The following is a 22,557-nucleotide window of genomic DNA, read 5'->3' on the forward strand; positions in this document are numbered from 1 at the left end:
GTGACACTGCTGTCACGAGAGTGTGAGGTGCATTAATGCAAGTCTAAATGCCTGTTTTCTGATAACTCTTTACTTGCTTGTTGAAAATGTGAAGACAGTATGATTATTAGCAAGTGATGAGTTTCTCAAGTCTGTCGCAGCCAGACTTTTGGCTTGGTCCGCATTGCAACTTATTCTGGCCAAGAACTGCCCACAGGAAATTTGACTGACATATAAATATACCAATTAGGGTTTGAGGTAACACGCTACAATAAGTAAAGTAATTAGTTAACATTAGCAAACAACATTAGTTAACATGAACTAAAGTTATATCTTTTAATATTATTTAAATGGTTAGTTCACCCAAAAAAAAAAATTAGCCTGTTTTACTCACCCTCAAGCCATCCTAGGTGTATATGACTCTCTTCTTTTCAGACGAATCCAATCGAAATTATATATTAAAAATTGTCCTGGCACTTCTAAGCTCCTTCATTGTAGTGGGCAGGTGTTTCTGTTCAACAGTCCAAAAGAAGTTAAATAAAGCGCGCGCAGCCGCAATAAATGTGCCTCACATGGCCCCGGGGGGTAATTAAAGGCCTCTTGTAGTGGATCCATGCGTTTTTGTAAGAAAAATATCCATATTTCAAACACTTTTCTATCACTTACACTATCTGTCATACACGGAAGTTGTTCCGGCGGATGACGTAGGATGTCGGCATTGCGTGATTAGTGATGAATGCTGAGAGAAAGCAAAACAAAATGCCGGTCATGAATTAGAAGCACAAAACGAGGATTTGTAAAGAAAAATGTCGGAGGATTTCGATATAAGCCAAGAGGAGACTGGTTTTTCATTTGCTAAAGTACAGCCACAGCCATATCACCCTGCAGCCCGAGACTGGTTACCCACTGACGCTAAGCAGGGTTAAGCCTGGTCAGTACCTGGATGGGAGACCTCCTGAGAAAACTAGGTTGCTGTTAGTGAGGCCAGCAGGGTGCTCACCCTGTGGTCTGTGTGGGTCCTAACGCCCCAGTATAGTGATGGGGACACTATACTGTCAAAAAGCACTGTCTTTCGGATGAGACATTAAACCGAGGTCCTGACTCTCTCTGGTCATTAAAAATCCCATGGCACTTCTCGTAAAAGAGTAGGGGTGCCCCCCCAGGCCTTTGTCAATCATAGCCTCCTAATAATCCCCAACCACTTGATTGGCTCTATCTCTCTCTCCTCTCCACCTGTAGCTGGTGTGTGGTGAGCGCACTGGCGCTGTTGTTCTGTGGCTGCCATCGCATCATCCAAGTGGATGCTGCACACTGGTGCTGGTTGAGGAGAGACCCCCCACATGATGTAAAGCGCTTTGGGTGTACAACAATACACAATAAAACGCTATATAAATGCATCATTCATTCATTCATTCAAGTAAGGAAACTTTGCTTCCTTAAACTCGTTAGACTAGCATATCTCAGCGGCATGCACGTGACATACATCCTACGTCATCTTCCGGAACACTTCTGCATATGACAGTCAGCAGAAGTGAGAAAAAAGTGTTTATTACATTTAAAATATGGATATTTTTCTTACAAAAACAAATGGATTCGCTACAGGAGGCCTTTATTCATGCCCCAGAGTCATGTGAGGCACATTTTATTATGGATGTGCTTGCTTTATTTAACGTGTTTTAGACTGTTGAACATAAACACCTGCCCACTACAATGATAGTGCTTAGAAGTGCTAGGACAATGAATCCAAATGGATTCATCTGAAAGAAGAAAGTCATATACACCTAGGATGGCTTGAGGGTGAGTAAAACACAGGCTAATTTTCATTTTTGGGTGAACTAACCCTTTAATGGACCTGAGCTAACATGGACTAACAATGAACTGCATTTTTGTTAACTAATGTTAACAAAGATAATATATGCTGTAACCTATGTCATGATAATTCTTAGTGTTAATGCATTAACAAACGTTAACTAATAGGAACTTATTGTAAAGTTTTACATTTGCTTTGTTTTTATATATTGTCATCAGATACCGTTAAGGTTATCTGAAATAGATTGTGCCATGATAATGGACTAGTGTAAAAAGAAAAAAAAAAAAAAATATTAGGCATAGTTGTCTCTGTGTATATTGTATAGTCTTTGAGACGAGAATTTCTGTCCGTTTAAAACAAATTAGTGCCAGGTATTTCACCAAAATAACCATAATAAATGTTTCTTGTTGATGTAGTTTTCTTTCTCCTAAGTGATGAACAATCCTTTGAAACTTTGAAGTGTGTTAATGACTCCAATGTTAATAATATACTGTAGGAAAGCACAGAATCGGCCTAAAAGATCATATTTTTATTTTCTTTGTATATTAGAATTATTATGTTTCCTTTATTATTTTTAACATTAATAGGTACATGTTACTCTATTTATTTTTATTTTTTTTTCCTTTTGTCACATTTATTTATTTATTTTATATTTTAAAATTTCCATTTTATTTATTCAGTTCATTCTGAATTGGATCCATGAGCATTAATCATCAACTGAAACTTGTGTGCCTGCAAGTAATTTGCTTCATCGTTCTGCTAGGGGACTTGAAACAGCCTCAGTCAAATCTATTTGCTCATCTTAAAAACAACAACAACAACAAACCCTCTCACTGTACATAACCAGGGCAGTTGATACAAATTCTACCAAACATAGGTGCAGTGTTGTTCTTCTGAAGACCACATCAGTTGTCATACCTTTCAGGTGGATTTTATTTTCTGGGCTGTGCACTAAGACGGAGCTGACTGAATCCAGGCTGTCGTAGTTACTGCATCCAAGAGGCCCCGTTCTGGTCTCCGTTACCTAGGAAACAAGGAGATATTTTAATGCCTTATTATCGTTGAAATCATGCACCTGTTTGTTCCTCTTCAGAAGCGGTAGAGTGCTGAGCATATGCTGTTGTCTAAAACAAACCAGCACGCCTGTGCAGTAAGCCAGAGTCAATATCTAAATGTCACCAAAGCCCATTTCAGCATGTCAGAGCTCCCAAAAAATGCTCACTTTGCAGAGCACCATAGAAATAGACTCCAGTGTTAGGTCCCAATGCATTATTAATTTCAAATCTAGAGAGCAGTGAGCCGTGTGCAGTGGCGTAGTTTTGTTAACAGACTCTAGTGTTAAATATAAGGAGACTTTTATGATTCTAAAAAATGTGTGTCTGACCTGGCATTTCAGCTGGGACTTGGGATACTGGGGTGATGTTCCAGGGCTTTTTTTATTTTAATTTTTTTGAGTGGCTGTATATGTAAAACAAAATAGATGGTCATAATGGGGATCCTTTCCATTAGTGTGTCTTGACATATCAATAATCAATTAATTAATGAGACAAAGCACTTGTAAATTGGTAGATAAATACATTAAGCATTAGGAAGCATCAACAATTAAAAATTCAATGACTATCAAATAAGAATCATTCAATAAATAAATAAATCAACAAAATACAGTGACACAGTGTGTGTGTGTGTGTGTGTGTGTGTGTGTGTGTGTGTGTGTGTGTGTGTATGCATTATTGTAATAATTTAGACACACACACACTTTATATACAATGCATATATATCTTTCTCTCTCTCTAGTCTATTAATTTTGTATTCATTTTTCAGTTCTGGTGAAACGTGAGTGAATGTGATAATGTTTGATTTAGCGAATGAGCTTGACTAAGGTAATTTTAACTCACTAATCAATTCAACACTGTCTTTAACATGTTTGTCTCAATCAATTCGTTGCAAAGAGCCTGTTCAAAAGAACCATTTTCAAACCTGGCAGCTCACAAAATCAGTAAGTGTTGCAAAATGTCACAACAACATATTCATGGTTTCAAATGATGTGAAAAAGCGTTTGCTTTTACCTTGTTAAATTACAATTTGATGCTCTTCACGAATTTCAGCAAAGCTCACTGAATTGTGCCTAATACAAAGCTTGAAACATTGGCACTAATGAAAACGTTTGTGAGTGTAACAGGATATTATATCATAAGATAAGCTCTTTAGTATTGAAAGTGATCTGTATTATTTTTTATGTGTACTTATAGACACTATATGACTAGAGTAGCTTCGGTTAGTAATGCATTGGTACTACATTCATGTTTTATTAGTAGCCTAGTTGTTTTTTTGTTGTTGTTGTTGTTTTCTAATTCTGCAGAATTAATTCTGTTTACAGGGTAACTTGGCTATGAATTCCATAACTCTGTTCTGAAGACATGCTTTATAGCTGATGGCTCTAAAAATGCCATTAAAATAATATTTCCTGCATTCACAAAATGTTGTCCATGTTTAAAGCCTGAAAGATGCTATGATATACCTGAAATGTCTTGCAAATATTTCACCAGCACAGATAGCTTTTTTTTTTTTTTCTATCAAATTTCGCCGCACCACTGTGTGTTTTGACAGCAGTTGTCATAAAATGTGTGATTTTACACATCATTGCCAGGTCTTTGTCTCAAAATGAAATTCTGTAGCTAATCCAAAACTAATCCAACAGAAAAATGCAAAGGATTTTGGACCATGTCCTCATAACGCCATAATCATTAGTTTGGATATTTCATTTCTCTGTTTCCCCTCAAATGAGTAACCTCTATTTATCTTGAGTGTTTTTTCTCTGTTGGATTTTAAATATTCTTCAGTCATGTTATGATGAAGAATATGTTTCCAAGCTGTTTATATATGCAGCGTTGAAGACAGTAACAATCTACATTTTTGAAGTAACTCGCCCAACACTGTCACTGATTAATGACATTTTTCACATTAACTCTTTTTCTTGTCACTATTTATTATCACATAAATGTATAAATATTAATATTACATTAAAAAAATCTTTAGATAATGTAAACTAACATTTGAAACATGGAGATTGCATGAAGTCTGTATGATAATGACAGTTAGTGCGAGAGCATCAACATTTATCATAATATGTGTGCCATGCACATGCACGCCTTATCATTAATTTATGAACTACTGTCTCTTTTCTGAAGTGTCACACACATGCCCTCCTCCGCACCCCATCCCACTGCAGCATCTCATTAGATAACTTGTCATTTTTGATTGCTTACTGCAGCTCAATTGCTCTGATCCCAATAGGACTCCTGGCTGTTTACCTCACACATAAAACCAGACACTAATCCGTATAACAGTCTACACAAAAACGGCATTCTTCACGAGGAAATCATTCCGATGATTTTCTGAAGCATGAACAGCTCATGTTGTTGCAGTGATAGCTATTTTCCTATACTGAGCCTAGCGTATACATAGAGAGAAAACTAGGGTTGTACTTAATATGAAATTGAATCATATTAATCACAAGTCTCTGGTGCTAACCAGTGCTGCATTTATTTGATCCAAATTACAGTAAAAACTGCAATATTGTTAAATATTATTAGAATTTAAAATAACTATTTTCAAATTAAATACACTTTAATATATAATTTACTCCTGTGATGGTTAGTTGAATTTTCAGCAGGAGTTACTCCAGTCTTTAATGTCACGTGATGCATCAGAAATCATGTTTTTCTTTCTTTTTTTCTTTTTTTAATATTTTTGATAAATAAAACATTTAAAATAAAAATCTTACAAGCCTTTATACATCAATTTAATGCATCCTTGGTGAATAAACGTATGTACACCCACATATATACAGCTAGCAGTTCCATCCTAAGCCTAACCAAATCTCTTGTTTACCTGTCACCCTGCTGTTTTTCCTCCTCTATTGTGTGTTTGTTTTATCAGCGGCGCTTAATATTGACATCCATTTAAGGAATGATATCATACCTGACAAAATAACCAGCTAACTCTGAAATCCCACATTTTCCACCCTGCCTCCTCGGAGAGTGTCATGTTTTGCTGTTGATCTTATATTTACCGGAGCTGTGTTTCCACCGCTTCCTCTGCATGCTTTTCTTAAGGGCATAACAAAGGAAATGAATGCCTGCGGTACAGTACTCTCCTCTCCATTCTCCATTTCTGTAACATCTCACATCATCCACAGGCCCTAAAATCTCCCACAGACCACAGAGTGCAGCCTATTCTTTGTCAATTGAGATGCTAGAGGAATGGATATCAAGTTGACTCATTTGTCAAAAATGCCTCTGCCTCCGCTGTGGAAGGCACAGTTGGCTAAAGACTGCAGATGCGCTCTGAAAGCAGTTTAGGAGTTCAAGACATGTGACAGGATTTTAAGTGCAGATTCTGAGCTTCATTGAATTTGACAGCTGATGTTGATTATACAGCACTGTCAGGTCACTTGACCAGTGCCAGCTACGGTATCTAGAGGCGGATCTTGACATAAATGGTGCAGGGTTCTGAACTCCCTCCCTTAAATACTGGTGGTCATTTACATTCTGCACTCGGACAAAAAAATTATTAGGATTTACCTTTACAAAAAAGTACTGTAGCGGTCAATGCCATGTTAGTTATGTCACCATTACATATATGATTGTTCCGAGCTATCACCATATGTAGGCACCAAAGTATTTAAATGGGACTCCAATGTACTCTTGTAAAAGCAATCCAACAACTGACATTAACTATACAGTATGTTTTAGATGATTCACTAAAAATAACTGATCAAACTTTTTTTGATTCACTAAAAAGAACTGGCCTATACAATAAGAGTCAACTGTTTGCTAATAATGGTAAAAAAAAAAAAAAATACAATAAGAGTCAAATGTTTGATTATGTTTAGTTATAAAGTTTGTAGACTAAACTGGTTGTGCCATATGTTTTTGATTCACTATAAAGAAACAGCTAATAATAATTATTTGTTTGGCAGTCATAGCAAACTGGTAATGCTACTGTATATGTTTTTGATTAATTAAAAAAAAACAGCTCATAGTCACTTTTTGGTAATAGTATTAAACTGGCGACATTGCATGTTTTTAATTCACTATTAAACAAAATGCTCATAATAGTCATTTGTATAGTAATTGTAGTAAACTGGGCACACTATATATATATTTTTTCTTTTCACTAAAAAGAATCAGCTTAAAGCCATTTGTTTAAAAATCATTTAGTAAACTGGTTACACTCTATGTCTTTGATTCACTAAAAAGAATCGGCTCATATGAGCCATTGGGGCACCGGACATTCTTTTTGTTTTTGATCCACTAAAAAAATCTGCTTGTCAGAGACATTTTTTTCTGGAATTGAACTGGTCGTATTGTGCCTGTGCATAATAAAATTTGCCTCTTCTGCATGGTATCCAAAAAAAAATTCTAATGCTGTTTGTATGTTTGCATTGATTCTGTGTAATGCTATAGTATCTTTGATTTTTACTCAAGTACCCTTTGGACAAGTAGACGTCCTTACATTTAAGGAAGTGTCACCTTTAATGACATGTACCTAGTCTTTTAACATGGTCTTTATAATTATATGCATCTCATGTACTCTGCTGTAGCTTTGGCGATAACTCCATGTCCTACACAGAGGTGACTGCTAATAGTATGTCATTATGACAAATGGTTATATTACAGAGAGGGGCGTGAGTCCTTCATGTATAGTTATAGATCTAGACTGAGCGGTTAACTTTATGAAATGGTGATATTGAATCTCCAAAGCAGTGTAAATGTTACCGTTGAGCCGACAGAGTCTTGTTGATCCATGAAGACCAGCTAATCTCAAGACTGTTTGTTCTTGCAAAATCTGATCACTGGTAAACCTGCCTTGGGATCTCAGGCTATTTTTGGTCTTAAGTGGTATCTGATTACACGAAGGCAAAGTGATGTCCCCCAGAAGCTGCTTCCTGGTGTGCTTTATCTCTTCGTTTCTGAGCGGAGGGTGTAATTGATCATTCTTTATGGCATTATTGATGAGCCCGCTATAACCCAGTTCTGCTGTGGTGCCCAATTCATCAGGCTGATTTGCACACAGGGTGCAGGAAGAAAGCAGTCAAAGGTGGGCCCTATAGCCCCGCAATGTCTCATTAGCTCTCCCCTGACAAACACACCTGGCAGGACAGACTGCTTTCTAAAGTGATGTTAGAGGGCTCTCTGAAAGCACTTTAGAGGTGTACACCAAAACAATTTCACCGATATGATTTGATGAGGTCTGTCTGTCACAAAGTGCCCTTTATTGTTACCATGGACACTTTTCTCATGCACAAGCAGGATATTTTTTAATATGTTTACAAAATGTTACGTCTATGCTAATTTGAAAAGCGTGATGTATTTTGTAATGCCGATCCAAAGAGCTTCACATCAAGAGCATATTTGCTGCATATAAATGCAGATGACTCTCTATGTCCATGGTCATATTGAAATGAAATTGTATGTGTTCAGTTGAACTTCTCAGCCGATGTTGTACAGGGAAAGCTCAGGCTAATGAAAAGCACATCACAGCCCAAAGAGAAAGTCATTATCTTCCAACAGAGCCACCGCTCCTGTTCCTGTGCCATCTTGCTTTCATTTCATTGCCATCTTCGTCATAGGAATAAATGCAGTATGTAGAAAGATTGGCTTTGACAAAACTTGAAAATAGCATATTTCATTTTGTCTAGCCAGCATTAGAGTGACTGACGAAAGACAATCACAGTATAGTGCATCAGGAAAATTGCATGATCAGCTTTTGCAACTTTGGTGAGTGTGCTATGGATCGATTGCAGTAAAAATGTGTTGATGTAATTAGTATTTTATAAATACTAAGCAAAAACTTATAAACAAATTAACAAAAGATCATTTTGTCATCACTTTTTTCTTGCTTACACTGTAAAGCAGTCTTAAGTATTAAAAAAAGTAGGTGGTACATAAATGCAAAACGTGTTAGAATCTTTTAGCAAGTGAGAAATATGCTTTAGGGGAATTTGCAAAAGCATCTCCTACCCCAACAGAAAGAATTCTTATATAAAACTGTAATTGTATGCATGCAGGTGCATATCTTGATTGAAAGTCAATGATATTTGTCTCAGTTCAGCAGCATAATTTCATGCAGAGCTCCCTCTGAAGGAATCATGATGTTGCAGTCACCAGCATTTCTACACCCACTCAGCAGCTGTGAGTAAGACCGAGAACCACTTGACACATCATGGAAATGGCATTGCGGCCCTAATTGCTGAAGATTTACCATGGCAACAAACATACATCTCAAACTCCTAGAACAGTAGAAGTTAGTACAGATCCAATTGATAAGGGGTATTCAGCATGCATAGAGAAACAACAGAGAACAGGAAAACTTTTAAAATACACAGATTTGAATTAATAGCTTAAATCAAACCAACAGGTTGATTTAAAAAAAAAAAAAAAAAAAACATGCCTTCACCTTCACTACTTCACCTTCACTACTTATACATAAAATGCATTGCATATTTTAAAAGCACTACCAGTGGCAGTAAAATACTCAAACAACTTACATTTCAGTTACACTTTACTTAAAGCGCCCTTATGTATAATGCATTATAAAGAGTTATTATTAAAGGGTATAATGCATTATGATTATTCATAATGTGTGTTGTAATAAATTATAACTTGTCGTAAATAATTATAACTGAATTTAAAATTAATTGTGTAACAATGAATTGATAAGTGTTATAATGTGGTTACAGTTATTTAGGAGATTGTACAGTATAATGCATTATAAGGTGCATTACAAGGCATAATGCATTAAAACTACTTTATAATGCATTAAACGTAAAGGCTTTAAGTAAACTGTTACCTTTATTTATTTTACACACACATTATAATTACAGGGGCAGATTATCAATTATTAAATAATAATAATAAAAAAAATATTAGCAGCACATAACTACCTCCATATGTATAGCTTTTCTGATGTAGTAAACTTTCTCATTAGCTCACCAGGTACAGCATTGCACTTGCAATGTGGAGCGTCAGGTTTAGAGTTGCAACACTCCATAAAACAGGACAAATACTTGTTGAAGCAAACTAGCTATATCAGTTAGGTTTTCAAGAGCGATAAAGCATTAATCTTCTAGCCCCTCTCACTGGACGTTTTATTTCCAAACTGCTGTAATACATGCAACAACCAAAATAATACAATTCATGTTGCCAGATTCACATTCATCTGCTTTAGAGAAAACTAAACATGCTCTCAGTGCCACCAACTGAACATTTTAGCAAGAGGCAGCATAATACCATTTTGCAGAAATGTGGCCACAGACAATTTATTCAAGTGAGTCTAGGTTGGATCAAACAGGAAGAAGTTGTGTTGTTTGTTACCTTGATGGCAGATGTAGCGATCTGCAGGTGGTGGAGTCTTCGCAGGGTGCTCTCTCTGTCTGTGAAGTATGATGCTGCCAACTGGTGCAAGATTTCTAGGGAGACCACGGAGCTGTTTCCATTGCCCTCTGACTTTTTGCTCAGCTTCTGTTTGTCCAAGAAGATCGTGAGTGACTCCTCTCCTAGGAAAGATAGATGCAGAAACCAAACCATGAGATGAAATATATGTCCGAAGACAATGTTCATCAAAATGACAGTGAGTTCTGTTTGTACTGTCAAAGTGTACTAACATATGCCTCACAAGTTTTTCACGGATTTGTTAAATATGATTCACAGAAGTTAAGGCAAAGAAGAAATAACGATTTTGAAGGAAGGTAAAGGGCACACACGAAAGAGAGTTTATCCCGAAGGGAGGTTGTTAAAACCACACAGTTCTTCTGAAGATCAATTTTAGATTTTTTTTTATAGTAAATGCTATTTTTGATCTGAGTCTAAGCCTGAAATTCAGATAAATGTTGTTGTCTGGGTTGAGGAGCGTCTCCTGTACCTTTATGTATGGAACTTGAGTGGTGTTATTTATTTCAGTCTGATTAGTATGCAAGCAACAGCACGGTCCCCCCGTTTCCTTTGCTTTGAGTTGTTAATTACCAGCATTCATTGTAGCTTTACCACTTCATTCGTCTCCCCTGTCTCTGAAGTTCTGCAGCTTCACTTCATACATCCACCAATAAATGACATCATAATTAGTGTCGGTAACGTGCAACATTTTGCTAGAGACATATTGAAAGGTTTGAATCCACCACTGGGACATATTGCCCTATTTATTGTGTGGGTGCCAGAGGGAGAAGAGAAAAATACTGTCTGATTATGACTAAACTCATGCCAAGGATGTCTGACTTAGTGTATGGATAGTAAATATGTGCATTTTATTTTATTTTATTTTATTTTATTTTATTTTATTTTATTTTATTTTATTTTATTTTAGCTGGAAAGTCTATAATGCACTGAATTCTTAATCTATTATCATGATTTGTAATATACCTCAGTATGTTCTTACAAATTGCTGCTATAATACATAAAAACATTATTTAAGACACAATATGCAATATATTGTGTTTTAAGATTTTTTTAAAGGTGTGACTTTTACATAGGAATTATAATACATTGCATTGCATATTACTGTGCTCACAATTTTTAATAAAAATATAATGAAGTACAACATGCCTTATATAAATGCATTGTATATGGGCAGTTGATTAAACATTTTAAACAAAATTTTGCTCATCCTTTTACTATGCCTTTAGCCTTTATGAGCTAATATTTAGAAAGTACATGGAATAGTTGCACCTAAAAAATAATTTGTCACACCACAGCACCATTAAGGCAAAAAAGATGAAAATAGAAAGGTAAAAGACTTAAAAGAAGTGATAATCAGACATAAACTCTTTCTCTTTTACATTCACATGTATTTTGACCTCTAATCATGATGTTGATTAAAACTACCCATATACAAGTTTTACAGAATATGGTTCCAAGATCTCTTGTTAAAACTTTTTCAAATTCACCTTTAGCATAGATTTCATTAAATATTGGCTTACCTCCCAATGTGGCTGATACCAAGAAATGAGTGCCATATTTCTTGATCAGATTTTCATGGATCTGCTGAAGGCTCGGCCTTCTCCCCAGAAGCCTGAGGTTGCGTAAAAACTCGGGCGCCAAAGGCAGCGGGGCTTTGAAGAAGTCTCTCTTCTCTGTCACCAAGCTGTTCACTTTCCAGTGACTAAACTCCCTGCGAGACAAAACAAACACAGTAAGTGCTTTAATGCACATAGCGGATTTCAGAACCCATTATGTTTCATCGGCCATTGGTAGAACAGAAAACCGCACATCTATATGTGTGCGCAAGGTACGAGAGCAAAAGAAAATGCTGATATCAGCAGAAAATAAGGCTAAGCATGCATAAATATTGCATGGTGCTGAATATTGATGCATCTCATTGTAATGCAGGGCGAACACGATTCGGGTTCATAAACACAATACGGCTTACAAGATGCAACTTTTGACGGCTTTTGTAACTCTAACATCATTCCTACATGCAGTATATATAATTCAGAACACTCTCTGTAACTACTGTATATGCATTTCATAAAACCAATAACAGTCCCAGTCACTGTTTTCCTGGGGTTCTGTACATAGAAGAAAGCTTATGCTTCTGTGAAGACGCTACCCAAAGGAATCGCCTATTGGGCTTAATACGGTTTGTGAGAATCTCTAAGAGTTAATTAACGAAAGCAGTGGTTGTCCGACCATAAGCTAATGATGATAGATGGTCTTAATTAAAGGGCTTTAGCACCAGCCGAGAGCACCTGGAACTCTGCTGGGGAGTGGGACACTATCACCCAAAATGCTCAACTTTTTAATACTCCCTGATTAGGGGGCCACCGCACCTGGGTATCATTGCATAGGCTCATCGTAATTTAACTTCATGTATTCGTTGTTTGTATCATGCCTGTCAGCCAATAGTAAGTGGTAACTTTAGTTTTTCAGCTGGTTTCTGCATCGAGTTTTAACTTGCAGGCTGCATCTGTACAGCACACACACGCACGCCCGAAAGAGAGAACTGCTGATCTGCAACACCTCACTCTGCTGGATTGAAACTGGGTCTTCTGGCTCGTTTGTATGAGCCTGCCAATCAAGCAGAGGACGGCAGGTGCGCTCTATGAAAATAGGTCTTCACCTCTTAAACTTTTCACTCATTAAAACAGACACAAGCTTTTATCGGATGCATATAATGAAGGCTCTGTCCTCTGCTCAGTGGTGGACTGAATAGCAAAGTCATTGTTACTACTTTAGAATTCCGCGTGGATGGTGGATGGTTTGGTGAATGATAGAGGGGAAATCTGAATAGCAATTAGAGTCTCTATCTTTTCCCTTGTGAACCTGTGCTGGCGGTGCATTCTGCAGCCGTGTTTGTGCTCAGCACAATAATAGGTGCCTCACAACACTACCTCGCTAATTTGAGACAATTAAACATTTCCTCTAGAAGAAAATGATTTTCTAGAACAATATACTGTATATATATTACTTGTCAAGTAGCCATTAATGTGTTGTTTTAGAGCAATGATGTTAATGAGATGAAGTGTTGTGTTGTGCACCAAGAGCTTTTTTGTTTTCAGAGTCAAGTAGCAGATGCTCTGATTTTACATTGAAATTAGCTTGTATCTTACTTACCAGGAGCACCGTGCTAAATGTTCTAATTAGATTTTTTTTCTAGTTTGGTGCCTTAAGGTCTTCCAATTTTAAAAGAAAATACAAATTCCTGAAACTCCAGCTGATATAATATTGAGAACGACTTTATTTAGATATATTTAAACGTCATAAGAACACACTGAAAGTGTGTGATGTGTGATGACAGTTGTGAAGATTTGTTTTTGGTTATGGTGGTTTAAGAGAGGGAGCTTAAGATGGGTGGAAGCGATAGTTCAAAACTAATTTTGTTTTGGCAAATTGGTGGGAAATTCATATGAATTAGCTTGAAAAAAGCAAACATGAAGGTCCAGCCCTGAACCTAACCCTCAGTGGGGCTTAAGCAGATCAAACAAAAATGAACGAATGAGATGACAAAATTCAAACACCAAAACATAAAATAGTGAATTGCCATGAGAGTATGATGGGTGGTTCAACCCAAAATTAAAATACTTTCTTAATTTTTGTTTATTCTCATCTTTTTCCTTGTGGAAGATGAAGTCTGTTTTGAGAATATCATCATGATTCTTTTCCATATAATGAAAGTGAACAATTCTTGGGACTGTCTAGCTCCATATAAAATGGAGAGAGAGAGAAAAAAAATCATAATTTAACATCTTACATAGCTCTTGCTTTATATTCAAACTCATTTGAAGCGTTTTGTGATGATCAGGCTAACATTTTAGTTGTTATTCACTGATGATCCTCCATTAGGATCAAATGATTGATTAAGTTTCTAAATAACTGATTAGCTCATGAATCAGCCTATTTCTTATGAAAAAGCCAGTGAGAATGGATGTCAAGATTTTCAGTGAATAACCACTTAAAATGATCTCATAAAGCTTTCTGATGACTGCAGAAGACTTGGGATATAGAGCAGTATGGATCACTTTTATGATAGTTTTATGGTGTCTTTCAAATATTATAGATATTCCCATTTATTATATGCAAAGAATTGCCAGGCTATTCAACAAAAGATTAATCTTTTGCTCCATGGAACAAAGAAAGGGTTTAGAACAACATTGGTGAGTCAATGACAGAATTTGTATTTCTAGGTTAATAACACTCTGAAAAGATTCCAAAAGGGTGTTTTCAGAGCAATGCTGCAGAAGAACTATTTTTGGGTTCCTCACAGAACATTTCAGTGATTTTTAAGGCTGTATCCCTTCAAGATGTGTGTACTTCTTTGCCTGCAGTGGGTGGACATTCAGTTCCATGGACATCATGTTCACTCTAATGACCTTCACACTTTACCTCAGTATGAAATCAGATCAGAACTGACATGAATTTGATTGGAGTGACAGACTATCAGGTTCTCAGAGATTCTGAGAAATATTTGTTCCCAGTGCATCTGGACTTTTGTATCTATAAAATAAAATAGGAACTTATTGTCAACTAAAGTACTGTAAGTATGATATATTGCCTCCCTTCTCAACTGCAGACACTGAGACATTTACTGAACCCTTTACAGAAATGTCCGATGTTTTACTTTTGTTCACTTCCTCTTAAATTGCATTTCAGATTTAGATATTTTCCTGTTTTCTGTTTTCACGCCACTGTTGAAAAATTTTTTTGTCAGGTAATCTAAAATATGCTTCATGTGTTAACATCTAAAGTTTTATTTATTGATTAAATTGGCCTGACTATATTAATTACACAATAAAGTAATTTAAGGTCAGGTCAGGTAGAAATAACTGCTTGAGGTAACAACAGCACATTTTCACATTTTTCAGTGTGGAATCTGGACCCAAATTGAAGATTTATAATTATTGTCTCAACAATTTTTATATGTTCTGAAAATAAACCTGAAATGAAAAGATGCCACATTTTCAACAGATGGTGATTGAATCACTCTAAACAGTTTGTTCACCTATTCAGCCAAAATCTTAAAATGTCACAATCTGTCTGAATGTCCCATTCTGTCTTTGCTCTCTTTTTTATTTTTCTCTTTAAACCCTCTGTTTCATGCAAAACTTAAAAGGCTTCTGTTTAGTGAACTAAAACATTGGCACATGCTGCTTTTTTGAGGGCATCATATAGAAAATAAGCTTAGGAGACCCTCCCTCCAGGGGCTGCATTGTATTATGAAAGCAGCTTTAACTATAGATTTTTAAAGAAGGATTAGTTGCCACAGTTAACCAAATAAGAAATGGAAAAGAAAAAAAAATCATGCTTTCAGCAAAACCCAGAACTACACAATGCAAAAACAAAATGAAACTGCTCAGCAAAAACTTTGCACTGCAAACATCAACATAAAGAATTAAATTTGACTCAATTTGTGGAAGCTCAGGCAATGTTTATCAAATGCTTCTGAAATATCCTTAGGAGAGTGATTGAAGTGGTAAATTGCATCAAGTCAACGGAACACAAAAGCGATTCTTTTCAAACCCCTGTATGCCCCCCCCATTATAATTCCACATGAGCATCTCCGAGTTTTCCATCCATTTGGCTTATTAATTCTACAACGTGGATCAGCGTCACCTGCATGACACAATTCATCTTTTGTGTTTCCCATGAAAACATTAAATTACATTCTGTCTCAATTGCTTATAGCTTACACACATCTTTGTGTTTGATTTCTTTTGCAGATACTCGTTGCCTTTGGAAACCAGCTGCTACCAGGTTACTAAATCCCTACGGAGCAGCTCCCCGCTGGTTGTCTTTGCCGTCACATTGTGCAGCACCATTGGTGTGATGGTCTACAGATAATACCACGAATGGGAGCTACTACATCATCCCAAGGCTCCACATGGGTAGGGTAGTGCGTCATGGTTCTTCCATCATCATAAATATGTTTCTTGTAGTAGTATTCCTTATGATTATTATTCCTTATTTTATCATTTTTCCTTGTCAAGAATGGTTTTACAGATAAATAGATAGTACTGAAAAATTAAAAATAAATTATAATAAAATAATACAAATAATTAATTAAAAAGTATATGAATAATTTATGTAAAGAAAATAATAATAATAAATGATGTAGGCTAATTCACATGACCATCACATGAACAGCCAAATATTCAGTAAACCACATACTGGACAATAATGCTTTTAGAGTAAATTAGGTAACATTGAACAACAGGTTCGGTTTGATATTGCAGTGGGTAATATGAACTTTACACCATTGATTAATCTAAATTAATGTTCATTTCTAAACATAATATTCCTTGTTAGTTATTCATGTTCATTCATAACCCATGAACTCATGCTAATTTATACAACTTATTTAAATTTATACAAAATGCATTAGTATATGTAGAAATCAGAATGAACCTAGACTAACAAATGCTGTATTTTCCATTATTAGTTCATGATACATAATGAATGAACTAATATTAGTGAGCATAATTGTCAAGTATTACCATAAATGAATTATGCTAAACGAGTAATAAAGCATTTCTACAATGACTGAAACTAAAAACATTACTTATACAAGTTCTCTCTTTTAAACATATCTGTGCTTTGATCGGGTATTTACTTTTATTGAGCTCACAGATGCTTCCATTTCGAATATCTTCTGAATGTAAATGTCAACTGCTGCTAAAGCCTCGGAACAAAGAAAACTAATGTGAGCGCACATATCTCTCCATTCACAACAGAAAATTCCCCATCGGAGCTGGCAGTATGACTAAAGACCATAGAATTCACTCTGCCGGGGATCCTTTGGTGCAATGTTAAGCCCCAGAGGGGAGCTGTGCCCAAGGAAGCAGTAAAAGGTACAGTGCCTGCTGGTGTTCTCCTCTTGTGATGTGCAACCCAGTTTCTCTTTCTAGAAATCCTTATCTGTTATCATATCAAAAAGAGTGAATGCAGTGTCCAGCTGAAGCCCCTGTCTTTGCAGTGTGAGGTCAGTGATGCTGTTTACACAATGCCTCTGAACTGTGAGGTGCATACAGAAGACTCGCCTACACCCAAACACCTACACAGACTCTTTGGCTTGCAGGACAGCCTTTCAAACCACGCTGGCAGAGGCTCGTCTCCCCCTCACTGAGTCCATCACAGTTCCGTGGGCCTTTCTCTGCCCAGCTGCTGTAGGCATGCTGGGTTCTGAATTCGGCAGGCGGAGAGCGTCGGACAGAGTCGGCTACGCACCAGCGGGGGACAAAGGAAGCAGGCAAAAAGGCCAAACTCCCCTGGCAGATCTGAGGTCAGCCACAGTAACGCACCAAACACACCCTTCCTTCCTGTTGTGTGTGTGTTTTTGACATGAAGTGGAATGAATGTGTAGCGATCGATAATTAAAATGCACTGTACTGAATGAATGATGCCGGGTGCATGTAATTAAAACAGGTCAACAGCTGAATAATCACCACAGTGTTGCTACTGATGTGTTGCACTTTTCAGAATAATGATGAGTGTTGCTGTGCATGGCGATATCAACGCCAAGGTCACAGGTTTGAATCCTAGGGAACAGGGTACAGGGGTTTTCAAACTGTGAAAAATATTTAAATTATTACATTTATAAAAACAAATAATTTATTGACAGCCATCATTTTACATTACCATTCAAAAGTTTTGGGTTGGTAATTAAAAAATGAAAATGAAAAAAAAAATAATAATAATTAGAAAGATGTCTGTTATGCAGTCAGAAATACAAAATGCTGTCAAAAATCATTCTAATATGCTGCTTTGGTGCTCAAGAAACATTTATTAGTATTATCAGTGCTGAACACAGATGTGCTGCTATTTTTGTTGAAACCATTTTTTCAAGATTCTTGGATGCATATAAAGTTTAAAAGAACATATAAGAATTATAACATTATAAATGCATTTACTGTCACTTCTGAGCAATGTAATGCATCCTTGTTGAATAAAATAATTATTTTATCATTAAAGTAATGGTGATAAATATTACTGACCACAAACTCTTGAACAGCTATAGTGTATGTTTTTCTACACATCATTTTTATTTTTATACATGTAAATAATTATATTACTGTCTTTATATTTTAAGAAGGGGATCATCATTTATGGATCAATGCAAATGGAAAATGTAAACTATGTAAACATTGTGTCGTTCCACTGTCTTGGATGTTTTAGCAACTGCAGGCAGCATCAGAGAGGATGAAGTCTTTGCTGTATGCACGATGGCCCTTTTCTGCTACGTGACTGCACCTGTCCACTCACCAACAATATCAACACCATGGGCTGCATCAGATTAAACAGATCCATGCCTCATCACAACTGAGCCGTCAGTATTTTTTCATTTTCTCCTGCTTTGTTGTTGTCAGGACTCCTGGTTTATTTGATCTGTCACATGACTGGCGAAAGGTCAGTTTGTCTGCACGAAATCTGTACCCACACTGTTCTGCAGAAAGCACTACTGGTTGCTGCCAAATCCATACTCCTTTCATTCACAAAGTTTTTCTAGTTTTATGAAGTTTTCATCTACAACTAAGAGTGTAGTCAAGTGCATTTAACCTGTTTTACCATGTTCTGCTGATTTTCCCCCCTGATTCTGTAAGCTAACACTGATATGATCAATCTCACTGCTTTGCATGATTTTCTCTCCCCGCATGCAGAGAAGTAATGGAAAGCAATTAGTGGAAAATGGAAATCTGTGTCAGAAATGGTCTGGATTCTGAGTAAGTTTGATTTGTACATTTAGAATAATTTATGCACCACTGTAATTTACACACAAATACTTTCTCTGCAACTAATTCTTTGTCAAAAGAAAGTTTTAGTTTTAAGAAAACAGTTTTTAAAATCATAATAGACTAAAGAACTGTTCTGCTGATGTTCATAACTATTGCACTAGAACGGCAGTAGTGAATCTGAGAAAATTGGCTTCAGAGTTTTTTGATTGAATCAGAGTTCATTTTATATGAATTTTCACATGATTTCTCATATGTCAATTTTGAATATCCATCCAGTATTTTCAACTAATAATATAATCATCACAGCACAAACCTGTAGATTTTGTAGCGTGTGGAGAAGCCTTGTTGGAAGCGTTCTTTGAACTCGGTGTATTCTGGACAGCGATGGAAGGGCCCCTTATCAGACAGGAGCCAGTCCAGCTGGCCGCTGCTCCGGCCGGAGATAGAAGAGAACGGTGAGGTCTTCTGGTCCAGACGCTCAGCCAGAGCCAGAAACCAGCTCAGTGGGCCCAGAGGTGCCCAGTGCCACAGGAGCATCAAGAGGAACCATCTAACAACCGTAGCTCTCTGCCAACACAACGCCATCCTGCCCCTGGGCACCTGGCGCCAGCATTCTTCTGCCAATCCCTTTGACCTGAACACACAGGAAGAGAAGAAGAACAGTAAGGCTTTGATGATGAACATTGACATAACAATTTATTTTTTGTGTGTGTTCAATTTAGGATCCTAAAGCAGAAATTAAGTCTTTTATAAAGAGACCACAGTGAAGTATATATAGCGAACACAGCTGGCTGTATCACACACACACACACACACACTTTTGTGTGTTGAAGTATAGCGAACACAGCTGGCACTATCACACACTTACTTTAGTTTACTGTTTTTGATAAGATGAGCTTTTTGTATTTTAGTTTCCTGTTGTTGAGTCCAGCAGCATTGGGGAGAAACGCAACCTTGAAAATAATGCTTGACATGCATGTAAAAAAAAAACAAGATTCACGAAGGACACTTATATTAATGAGTTCACATTGATTATGTAAAGTGCAGGTAGACACTGGTTTTGTGGGAGGTGATGCCTTCATGCACTGATGCATACAGTATCAAATGATTAGTTCCATTCCCTGACATTCCTTTATATTTCTTCTTCAAATGTGAGCTGAAAATGAATTTTCTAAAGGACTAAATGCGGGTTTGGATTCCTAATGATGTATGAACTACCTTGTGCTCGCTTCTAACTGCAGCAAGGGACTATTGGTAGTTTTTTAAAAAGGCAATTAGAGATTGAACAGAGAGTATGAAACATAAAAGCGGTCTCGAAACAGCCAATAACCATATAGAGTGTATATAGGACCTCGTATGTACAGGAATAAGTTTAATTTACCCAGCATAGCCTTCTTCAACACAATTCATTAAACTAGGAACGGCCATCAGGTCACCAGAGATGATTTCCCCATGTTTTCCCCCTATTGCTTCCTAAGAGAACATCTTATTTCCTCACTCAGTTGTGTAGTTCTAATATACTAAATGTAATTATGCCCATTCCTCCAGCAAAATATATTTCTTCTACTCTTCAGTTTTTTTTTTTTTTTCTCTCATCTCACTTGTTTTATACTCTGCAATCCTCTCATGGCCTCATCTTGATATATCTAATTCTGTGCTATTGCATTTCTTTTAGTCTTTTTTATATCTTTCATCATTTTGTTTCTTTGTTCTTTCTAGCAATTTATCCCATTGTCTTTCTTTTCCGTTTCATTTTCTTCTTTTTATTCTTGTAATAATGTGGCCAACTCTTGTGGTTTCTGAAAGGGAAAATACATTATTATTATTATTATTATTATTTTATTGCTATGTATTTATTGTTAATATTACTTTTACTACTTAATAATAGGGTTGTCAGTCAATTAAAATTTTTTAAATTGGTTATGCTATAATAACTTTGATTATTCAATTTGCAGGAGATTTTTTATTTATTTTTATAATTAATTTCTTTCATTAAATTGATAAACCTTTAAATAGAGAGTGTATTAGAAGAACAACAGAATAAAATCAAATGTATTTTACACTAAGAATACACCCACGTTACTGTACATTACTGTTAAAAATTGCAAATGCCAAACCAGGTATAAGCAAATATAAGAGACAAGACATAATAAATTAAATTAACAGTGCGAGCAAACAGTACATGGTGTACAACATCTGTACACAGCACATTCATCACAGCATGCAATTTTACTGAGGTCTAGTTTTAACTGCTCCCTCAGAGAGGTAAATGCCATGCTATTTGTTGGTGATAAAAGTGTTTATGTGATTTTAGCCATTGCATGTCATCTGTCTGTCTCTCTGTCTGTGTATATACATTATATATTGGTTTATATATTTACTCATTTCCCTCCATCTTCCTATGACTTATGACCTATCCTTCTTGTCACTTTAGTAGCATGGCTTAGATGACATTCTAATGTTAAATCAATCACATGCTATCGTCACAGTTGAAACAGGCCAACTTTCAGCTAGCTGTATTACAAACACAAGTTACATGCTGTTTAAATAGCAACAGCAGATGGATACAGGTATGGTCAACCTTTTATTCAGAAGTACCGCGACTAGCTTCACATTTGAAATTTGCCTTTCAAAAAAGCCAGGGTCTGAGTAGTGACACCCCAGACAGCTATAGCAATGCATGGTCTTATTGCTCTCCATTCCCTCTGGAGCCTCTACCTAATTATAAAATGCATAAAACATTGAAATGCCAGGGAGACAATGGAAGAAATACTGAATTTAGCCCTGACATTTTCATGCGCGCCTTGCATAATTTAGGTGTCTTTATATTTACCCTTCCCACTGCAAGTATCTAGAATTTAGCAAAGGGCAATAGGGACACCGAGAACACATCACATGGCCACAGCACTCGCATACAGGAGTGTTCTGCAGAGCACACTTGTTCGGAAATCAGCATTGCAGGGCCTGAGGTTCACCTGAAGGCTTTAGATCTAATTGATCAAATAATGATTATGCAGTGGTTTTAAGAAACTGGCTTGAGGACATGCTGATACCACAGTTTTTTGTGATTATGAGGGATAAACAAGCCCTGAGAACAGTGAATTGCTCAAAGAGGCTGTAATTTTCTTGCAGATTTTGTCCTTAGAAATAGATCACCTAAAAATGAAAATGTACTCATCCTCATGTTGTTACAAATCTGTGACTTTTTTCCCCCTGTGGAACCAAAAAGCATTTCTTTCTATCTATCTACATTTTATATCTATTAACTTGCCCAAAAGACATGTATTTTTGCACATCACTGCTTTAATACTGTCTTGATAGGGATTTTTTATTATTATTTTTTTTATTATTTATTTATTTATTTTTTGGCTGGTGGAGATTCCAGCTGTATATGGTATGAGTATGTTTTTTGTTAAATATCTGCATAGTGTTTTAAATGAAACAACACAATAAAGCTCCAGGAAATTTGGGATAGCTCTTCTTGAATATCATGGTAATTGCTCTCAAAATTGCTCTGAATTTTTCAATGTTCTTAACAATGTTTATA

General features: G+C 36.3%; 1 protein-coding gene and 1 long non-coding RNA gene across 2 annotated transcripts in view; one reads left to right on the forward strand and one right to left on the reverse strand.

Moving 5' to 3' along the window:
- The window catches only part of LOC109106856, a 61,392-nt gene extending 42,067 nt beyond the window's left edge, over positions 1 to 19,325 (forward strand). The window contains exons 2-5 of the long non-coding RNA XR_006154030.1: positions 16,002 to 16,166; positions 17,013 to 17,129; positions 17,255 to 17,560; positions 18,454 to 19,325. This is a non-coding gene — a long non-coding RNA (uncharacterized LOC109106856). The remainder of the gene's footprint in view (positions 1 to 16,001; positions 16,167 to 17,012; positions 17,130 to 17,254; positions 17,561 to 18,453) is intronic.
- Positions 1 to 19,595, reverse strand: part of LOC109106854 (BMP/retinoic acid-inducible neural-specific protein 3-like) — a 52,648-nt gene extending 33,053 nt beyond the window's left edge. Inside the window, 4 exon segments of the mRNA XM_042718541.1 lie at positions 2,708 to 2,813; positions 10,168 to 10,349; positions 11,766 to 11,956; positions 19,324 to 19,595. Of these exon segments, the coding sequence (XP_042574475.1) occupies positions 2,708 to 2,813; positions 10,168 to 10,349; positions 11,766 to 11,956; positions 19,324 to 19,595 (751 nt within the window).
- Between the last annotated feature and the right edge of the window lie 2,962 nt (positions 19,596 to 22,557).

This window comes from Cyprinus carpio, chromosome B2, assembly GCF_018340385.1.
Source record: "Cyprinus carpio isolate SPL01 chromosome B2, ASM1834038v1, whole genome shotgun sequence".
In the NCBI taxonomy this organism is placed as follows: domain Eukaryota; kingdom Metazoa; phylum Chordata; class Actinopteri; order Cypriniformes; family Cyprinidae; genus Cyprinus; species Cyprinus carpio.